Raw genomic sequence first — 9,410 nt, 5'->3', positions numbered from 1 at the left:
CGCGGGCCCCGCGCGCCCCGGCGACACCGGCGCCCGGGGAGAGGACGCCGCGGGGCATGGGCGCGCCGAGAAGCCCCGGGGACCCCCCGAGCCGGGGCCCGGGGAGGTCCGCACGGCCGAGGACGCTTCCAGGACGGGGGCCGTTCCGGTAAAGACGGTCCCCTTTGTCGACTCCGAAGGCGGCAGCGGCCGGGCCCCCGCCGCCCCGGACCCCGCCTCTGTGGATCCACCCTCAGACCCGTCGGCAGATCGTATTTGTTTGATGTTTTCTGACGTGACTTCACTGAAAAGCTTTGACTCTCTTACAGGCTGTGGAGATATTATTGCAGACCAAGAGGAAGAGGCAGGTCCCAGCTGTGACAAGCATGCCCCCGGGCCGGGCAAGCCGGCTCTCTCTAAAAAGAACCCCGGCGTGGTGGCCTACCAGGGAGGCGGGGAAGAGATGGCCAGCCCGGACGAGGTGGACGACACCTATCTGCAGGAGTTCTGGGACATGCTGTCCCAGACCGAGGAGCAGGGCCCCGGGCCCCAGGAGGGCGCGGCTAAGGCGGCAGCTGCGCTGGAAACCAAGGTGGCGCCCGAAACCCCCAAAGACACCAGGTGTGTGGAAGCGGCCAAGGACGCGTCCTCCGTCAAGCGCAGGAGGCTCAACCGGATTCCCATCGAGCCCCATCCGAAGGAGGAGCCCAAGCACCCGGAGAAGGAGCAGCAGGAAGGCGTCCCCAACAGCGACGAGGGCTATTGGGACTCCACCACGCCGGGCCCAGAGGAAGACAGCTCGAGCAGCGGGAAGAAGGCGGGCCTCCCCCGGGATAGCTACAGCGGGGACGCGCTCTACGATCTCTATGCTGACCCGGACGGAAGTCCAGCAACCCTTCCTGGAGGGAAGGACAACGAGGAGACGTCCTGCCTGTCCCGGTTAAAGCCCGTGTCTCCAGGCACCATCACTTGTCCACTGCGAACACCAGGCAGCTTGTTGAAGGACTCTAAGATCCCTATTAGCATCAAGCACCTGACCAACCTTCCATCTAGCCATCCCGTGGTGCACCAGCAACCCTCCAGGAGTGAGATGCCCAGAACAAAAATCCCGGTTTCCAAAGTGCTGGTCCGCAGAGTCAGCAACCGGGGCTTGGCTGGGACCACCATCAGGGCAACGGCCTGCCACGACAGTGCCAAAAAGTTGTGAGGTCTTCCAGGCCAAAGTGGATGGGCCACATGTCAAGGAATACAACTTTTCCCTGGAAACCACTGAAGTTAGTTTTGCTTTTCCTAAAGAAAGTCTTTTAGGACACCACCCGTCCCCTCCTGCTCCAGAGCATGGACCGAGGAGGTCTTTGTGCCCTGAGCAGGGACAGGATAACACCGGAAAGAGGGATGCTACACTTGGGATTCTCCTCTCAGGATAAGTCCCTGAGAATTATTTTCAAGCACTTTTTTCTTTTTTACCTTTAAGTTTTTCTTCTTTTTTCTTTACTATAGTGAACACTTGGAAGTCACCTTTACTTGCCTTTGCAGAAAACAGGACTTAGCCAAACCTAAATAAGAGTCATGCCTGGATATTGGGATGAGCCAGTGTCCAGAGGCCTGAAGGAACCACTGAAGAACCAGAGGAGATCTCCTCTTCCAAGACAGATTTCCTTCCTTCCCTTCTTTCTTCTTTCCTTTCCAGGAAAAAAGAAAAGAAAAGAAAAAAAAAGAAAGAGCCTTTGCTGTATCACTGTGTGGAAAACACCTCCAAAGCTGAAAGAGCCAGGTATTTACCTGATGAGCAGAGGGGACCACTGATTGGCAGAAAACTTCCCTACTTCAGTTGCTAGATATGCAAATTGATAAGTATCTAACACTAGGAAAATAAAGGCGGGTTTTGGTTTGGTTGATTTCAATAATTTGTTTGGGGAGATATAAAAGGCTCAGGAGAGCAGGCTTTTGCTTTTGTTTGTTTCTTCCCCCACCCAGTGCAGAAATCAGGATCAGGGAAAGATTTTACTAAATGCCAATAGATACAGTATTTAAGCATTTATAAGCTGAAACCTTCTCATGTGAAGATAATGCATAGTTTACAGTTTATCCAGCTGTTAACATTTTGTAATCGTCAATAATCTAGAATATAAAATCCAGTCTTACAGCTAGACGTGATGACGGTCCCCAAACCATTGACGTTCTGTTATGTACTGTAATGGGAAGAGATTCTGGTTTTCTTTTATGTGGGTTCTCTGGTTCTCAAAACAGCAACAACAACAAATCTATTGTGCTGGTGTCCCAGAGGAATGGCTCTGCCTTGTTTGGGTAAGAGTCTGTTTCTCACCCCAAAGCCTCTTTTCAGATATTTTTTTTAACCTTGATTATAAAATTTTGGATCCAACTATTCCTCAATATGGTGAGTGCAAAATGAGGAACACATAAAGAAAAACAATAGAAAGATACAGTTTTTCACATCATTTGCCTTTTGCTTTATGGACTTATGATGAAGACAAGTGTGTGCAGAATATGATATTGGCAAGCTTATGTATTGTATACCCTTCATGCCAAGATTTTTTTTGAAAAGTCGTTTGCCTCTTTGTATGTTTTCTAATATTTCAGATGAAACATTTGTTTCAGAAAGGGTTATTATATGCCTAGTTTCAATGATAAACTGAAGCAGTTCCTAGAATGCTATTAGTGTCTAATGATGAAATTAATATCCTTTTTTAAATACACTTCAGTGTATTTAATCAAAAGACCAGAGCTTCTACTAGGAGGTGATTCATCATAGCAGGAAGATTACGCATATTCAAGTGAAACTACACATATGTAAATGACATGAACACTTCTGTATGAGTCTCATTTCCAGAGAGATTGCGTTAGTAATGAACTGTTATTACATGCTTTTTAAGTTTGTTTTCTGTTTCGTAAATGAAAGACTAAGGCAAGTTAAATATATGAAAACCTATTTTAATAATATGAAGAAAGTAACAAAATAAATGGGCATCAAAGGAAAGCAAATTTGAGCCAGTAGCAGAAAGTAGGCCATTCCCCATTTTAAATTTGCAGTGATTCAATTAGGAGAGGTTTGCTGAATTTCTTCATTAGTCATATGACTGGCTTTTATTGCATTGTCTCAGATCCATAATGCTTTTTCAAAGTAATCTTTTAATATTTAATTTCTTCATGTGTGTAGCTGAGGCCCTATATGCAGTCATAGCCTTAAGCATTCTGAACACACTAGCAGGAATTCATGGGAGCATCTCACACTCACGTGCTCATGCACACAACTGTGTACAGACTAACCGACAAAAGACATCTACTCTAGATTTGAAAATTATTTTTGAAATTATTTCTGTATTAAACAAGGGATTTAAATTTGATTTCATGCCGATAGTACTATTTAGACTCAAAATACATTCATCTTCCCCTAGTGAATGGAGAAAATATAAATTTTATTCCTAGCTGTAAAACAAAGGATCTTGATTTCCTTGTGGTACATTTTCCTGCAAGGGTTATATTCTCCTTTGCATGAATCCATGGCAAGGTTATGTTCGTTCATTTGTTCAGTTGTACAGGAAAGTTGAGAATACCTGAAAAACTTATGAGAACATTGTAATAGTAAAGGCAATCTATTTCTTAAGCAGTAGAAGTTTTTGCTTTCCTAATTTTCAGACTTATTCCTCCATTTACATCATTATGCTGTGTCTCCTCTTTATAAGAAAAGGAACACGTGAGCAAAGTTTATCTTAATTTCCACTGGCCTGTCAATTAACCAGTTGTAAGAGGTATAAAATATTTTCTTTTTAAATTTATATTTTCCACTTGTTTTTTACCTTATATTTTTAAGAATTGCACCCACACCAATCAAATAAAGGATTTGGGCAATGAATTAAACAGCCTCAATCACTTGATGGGAAATCCCTGGAGTGGCAGGAAGAGTGGATTCTCAACTTTTTCCAACCATGGAAAAGGGATCATAGTTGCTTTCTTGTGCCAAGGGCTATTTTCTCTCATTTGTGTTCATGGAGATTGTTTTTTCAAGAATTTTCCTAGATTTACATTCCAATTTTTATTAATGCATTATATCTAATGACCTTGTGAAGATGATTCAGGCCCATATTTGCTGACTTTTTAAGGGAAGGATTAGATAGAGGCTAATTGTATCTTTCCCATGTATGTATATTCTAAGGTAGTTGGTTGATTGACTTCCTTTGGTTGAAAAGCTGCCCAAATTAGACAGGAAAAAGTCCAATCAACTGTTGGACGAAAATGTATCAGTTGGTTTAATAGCTCTGCACAAAGATAGCCTGACTTTAATGTCTATATTACACATACACTGTTATTTGAAACACTCTGCTTTAGTACAGATGGTGGTTGATGCTTTTAGCCTGCCATTAGCACCAACTGGGAGAAATTTTACTACAGTATTTGAAATAATCACAAGAGGAAATAGATTTTTATTATTTTATCTAATAACAACAATAGAATATAGAATACGAAGGACTTCCTTTAGATACATTTTCCACACGTTATCTGCTTATTTAAATACAAAGGGTTTAATATCTATGAAGGTAATAACTCACTGTGTTTAAAGGATTTATTTCTTCATCTCAGAGGTAGTCTTCAAGTATTTGCAATTAAACCGTATGCAGATAGCCCTTTGCTTACACAATTATCCAGGTAAAAAGACTATGTCAGGTGTTGAGATTTCTTTGAATTTTCTAAGAGTTTTCATTATTTACACCTTTGTCAGATTAATTTTAAAGGCGACTCCTGACTGTTAGCTTGGTGTGAAGAGATCCACTCAGGCAGCTCGTGTCTCCTAAGTGCCCTCACACAGCAGTGACGGGACACTTCACATGACGCTAGCATGTTTGCTCTGTCCGCATGGCAGAATGCATTCCCTGCTGTTAGTCATCTAGATTTCTCTCCTGAATTACAAATACATGCATTTGGCTCCCCTGATGCTTGGTTTCTACTGAGACCTGTTCCAGTCCATTCACATATGCTTTGCTCCCCTTCTCATTGTTAAGATATTAATTCAAGAAGTTTTTTGCTGTTAAGCATAAGGAAAAAGCATCACAATTGCCTCATCTCATCACTGAGGAAAGCTAGTTTAAAGAAGCTGAGTGACATAAGAGAAAAAACCCAAATACCTCACCTAACCCAGTTTCCCTTTCCCCGCCTCCAGGCAGAGCAAGGGAAGGAACAGTTCTTATTTGTGTAAACTCAGCCTTAGAAAGTTTCAATTCATAACACACGAAAATATTTATGAAACAGTTTGGGACCAAGGGGGTGGCATGGTAGACGGGTGTTGTATAGAGCCTGTGTGGGGAAGCAGAAGGCAAGGGTGTAGTTCACAGGCAGAAGCGAGCTGTAACACTGTCAGTGCAGTGTGTAAGGGTGGCTCCTCACAGGCGGCCATCGATTGTGAGACCTCATCTTGCTCTGCAGATTTCCTGGTGGCTGTCATGCATTGCTTCTCAAAATCCTTGCACTGTGATAGGGGATTAAAGGAGACAGATTGTTGCAACAATAGCCACTTCTAAGGAATGTTTTTATGTCACTGCAGATGATGTTTTTAAGAGGTGATTCAGAATGATAGTTTCATGATTACGGAAAGGAGTTCCTTCTCAAACTGCCAAAGGAAAGATGAAAATAGTCACAAAGCCTCCAGAACTGAAATTGGGCACCTTTCATCATTGATATTTACTTTAATTCAATACCACACACATTTATGGGGCATCTACTGTATCGAATACTTAATAAAACCCCTCAGTTTGGAGCTCACACCTAAGCTGTGCTGTAACTGGATTTTCTTAATATACATTAAAAACACAAAACAATTTTATTTTACATTTTTTTGGTATTTGCATTTGTTGCTTACAGTTTGTGGGGTGAAGCAGAGTGGTGTGAGGCCGAGGAAGGGCACTATGAATTAAGCCACACGAATGCCTCTAAAAAAATAGTAAATATAACAATGGTTAACATTAGTTGAATACTTACGATATGTCAGGCACTGCTAGGAGATTTAGAAATAATTACTTAGTCCTCTTAACAGCCATATGGGGTAGGTAATATTATCTCTCCAGTATGACAGCTTTAATTCATCCTTTTTGTTTCTATCCCTTTCCATCTCTCTCTCTCTCTCTTTTTTCCCCTAGTCTCTAGGACAGGGATATAAACTCTTTAGTGATTTGCAGTAATAGAAGAGCTAAGTACTGCTTAGTGTCATTGTCAGCTCACTTCCAATAGAAAGAGCTAACCCATGTCCATGCAGCTGCAAATTAGTTTTGTGTCTGAGATGACGGTGCTCACAATCATGTGCAGGGAACCCTGCCACTATGCTACGCTGAGTAGGCAAACATTGGCCTTCCGTTGGACGGATCCTCTTCTCTTAGGATTAACGTGGGAAGTACAGACAGAAATCTCTTCTGTTGTCATGGCGATATTTCTTCCCTGATAGGGTATCATGCATTCCAAGCATGTTTGTTTCATTTGTTTTTATTCCTACCTTAAGCCCAGTCCTGGTGGGTTCTGGGTGGCCTATGCATATGTGTGTGTGTTTTAATTGAAGTAAGAATATTGAATATGAGATCTACCCTCTTTTTTTTTTTTTTTTTTTGAGATGGAGTCTCATTCTGTCGCCCAGGCTGGAGTGCAGTGGCATGATTTCAGCTCATTGTAACCTCCACCTCCCAGGTTCAAGGGATTCTTCTGCCTCAGCCTCCCAAGTAGCTGAGACTACAGGCGTGCACCACCACACCTGTTAGTTTTTGTATTTTTGGTAGAGACAGGGTTTCACCATGTTGGCCAGGCTGGTCTCAAACTCCTGACCTCAAGTGATCTGCCCACCTCCACCTCCAAAGTGTGGGGATTATAGGCATGAGCCACTGCGCCCAGCCTACCTTTTTTAATTTTTAAGTACACAATAGAGTATTGTTAACTATAGCCACAGTGTTGTACAGCAAATCTCTCTAACCTATGCATCCTGCGTAACTGAAACTCTATGCCCATTGAACAGCAGCCCCTCATTTCCTCCCCCATCAGCCCCTGGCAACCATCGTTCTACTCTCTGCTTCTATGAGTTTGGCTATTTTAGATCCCTTATAGAAGTGAGAACGCGCAGTATTTGTCCTTCTGTGACTGGCTTATTTCATTGAGTATAACATCCCCCAAGTTTACCCATGTTGTTGCATATGGCAGGATTTCCTTCTTTTTTCAGGCTGAATAATATTTCCTTATATGTATATGCTGCATTTTAAAAAACCCATTCATCCACTGACAGACATTTACATTATTTTCACATCTTGGCTATTGTGAGTAATGCTACAATGAGCAAGGGAGTGAAAATATATCTTTAAGATCCTGATTTCAGTTTTTTTAAATAAATACCCAGAAGTGGAATTACTGGGTCATTCATATGGTAATTCTAATTAAAAATAGAATTATTTTTAATTTCTGGAAGAACTTCTGTGCTGCTTTCCACAGTGGTTTCATCTGTTTACATACTTAGCAATGGTGCATAAGGATTCCAATTTCTCCACATCTTTGCCAACTTGTTATTTGTGTTTGTTTAAATGACAGCTGTTTGAGTTGTCCCTTGTCTTGATGCAATTCTGAACTTCAGAAATAAGCACCTGGCTCCTTTAAAAGCCGTCCATCCTATGTTGTGTCCACAGCCATAGAATCCTGTCCTACATTTTCTGATTCATTAACTCATTCAACTAATAGCTATTGAACACCTTCAATAAGTCAGTCACCATGAAGATGAGTATTTTATATTGAATTCTATTAACATATCCTCTATGTTTACTATGGTGCCAGAGAGGATGCTGTGTGCTTTTTTTTTACATTGTTATCTTTACTGTTCACAAGAACCATGTAAGGTAGGTATTGGTAAAATGGGGTAATTTTGGAAATTCTTCAATAATCGAGTAGAATAACTTTCTGCTCTATGTGAGAAGATATGTTTTAAATAAGATATGGCTTAGGTTTCTGGTTACTTGAGACATATTATACTTTCTCAGATACTCTCAGACCTGAATCATTTAACAAAATAAAGCAGAAATACTAAAAATATCTGGTTCAATAGCATAGGGGCATGGAGTAGACATGCGGAAAATGCTTGTTCACTTGCCTTGAAATGGCTCCAGGTGGCCTGAAGGAATCAATGAACCTTCTCAAATATCTACATTATAACCATTGGTCCCTACTACACATTTATTTCTAAATAAAGGAGGAGAAACTCTAGCAAAGTAATATTTAACATTTTCACTGCTTCCAGGATAAATCTTACTGAATATGGAGGATCTGATAGTCGTAGGTCTATCAGGAATATCAGGGAAAATGCTTTTGATGTTGTAGGCAAAGTAGATTCCTATCATTTGTACTTGACACCAGCTACCTAGCAGGCTCATTGTGAACTTCAGGTTTTGCCCATGTTATTTATATAAAGTATCTTAGTGTAATATAGGGAATTGCAGGTTATTTGAAAATAGTAACAAAGAAAACCCGAACGAGAAACTCCATTTCTATAATTAGTTTTCCTGAAAGTCAGGCATGTCTTTGAGGACAAGCTTTTGGCGGTATTATTTTTGTGCACAGGAGGAAAATTGTTAGTAGGTTTATAGATATTATTTTATAATAGAATGTTAAACCCCTGAAAACATCAAAATTGTCTCCTAGAACTAATTCTATGTTTTAAAACTTGTTTTAAAAGGGATTCTAAATAGCAATAGGGTCTTTTCTCCTTTCTCCACTCCAATGGTTTAATGGGATAGAGGAATCAATGTTTATATTTTTAAACCTGTAAATATTTTATTTTGGGTATTTTGTATATTTGTTGATATAATTCCATTTTGTGCATATGTACCATTGTGCATGTTGCTGTTTTTGATAGTCACTCTTTTAATGAATGTAAGAAGCTTGGACTAATAGCACTTTTCTTGTTCCATTCAAACATCTGAAAATGAAACTACCACACTGCCATTTTAACTGTTGTGTTTAATTTCAGTCAATAAATTTTGTTGCTCCTTTGCATTTAAAGTGAATTCTGGTTATTATTTCTCCAGGATCAATTTTATTTCCAGTCTTATTCAATTTTTACAAATTATACTAATGATGGTGATAATCAGGAGATGATGATGTGTGCGACTGTCTTGTGGAAAGACCAATGGGAGGCCCATATTTCTTTCCACACTTTGTAAACAAGTGAAAAATTCCTTGTTTGGTTTGGGCAGCTGCCTTTTGAAAAGCTCATTTGTTATTCTGACTCTGATCTGAATTCTGAGCCCTTTACTTAGAAAATCTCCATTCCTCATCATCTCTCATGAGGCCAGCTAATCTGCGCTGACTGTCAGGTAGCAGCAACATTAGGGCCCCTGGAATCTTTCTAAAAAGTTGCTTTCTGGTTTTGTTTATTTTGTTTTGGTGGTATGTTTTCA

General features: G+C 40.7%; 1 protein-coding gene across 1 annotated transcript in view; it reads left to right on the top strand.

The window, feature by feature from the left end:
- The window catches only part of AMER2 (APC membrane recruitment protein 2), a 10,887-nt gene extending 1,870 nt beyond the window's left edge, over nt 1-9,017 (top strand). Inside the window, 1 exon segment of the mRNA XM_017852353.1 lies at nt 1-9,017. This exon segment is cut by the window's left edge and continues 15 nt beyond it. Within this exon segment, the coding sequence (XP_017707842.1) occupies nt 1-1,186 (1,186 nt within the window). The 3' untranslated portion in view covers nt 1,187-9,017.
- The last annotated feature ends 393 nt before the right edge of the window (nt 9,018-9,410 follow it).

The sequence above is a fragment of the Rhinopithecus bieti genome, unplaced genomic scaffold (genome assembly GCF_001698545.2).
Source record: "Rhinopithecus bieti isolate Rb0 unplaced genomic scaffold, ASM169854v2 scaffold_2247, whole genome shotgun sequence".
Lineage (NCBI taxonomy): Eukaryota > Metazoa > Chordata > Mammalia > Primates > Cercopithecidae > Rhinopithecus > Rhinopithecus bieti.
This window is presented reverse-complemented; position numbering and strand designations above follow the sequence as displayed.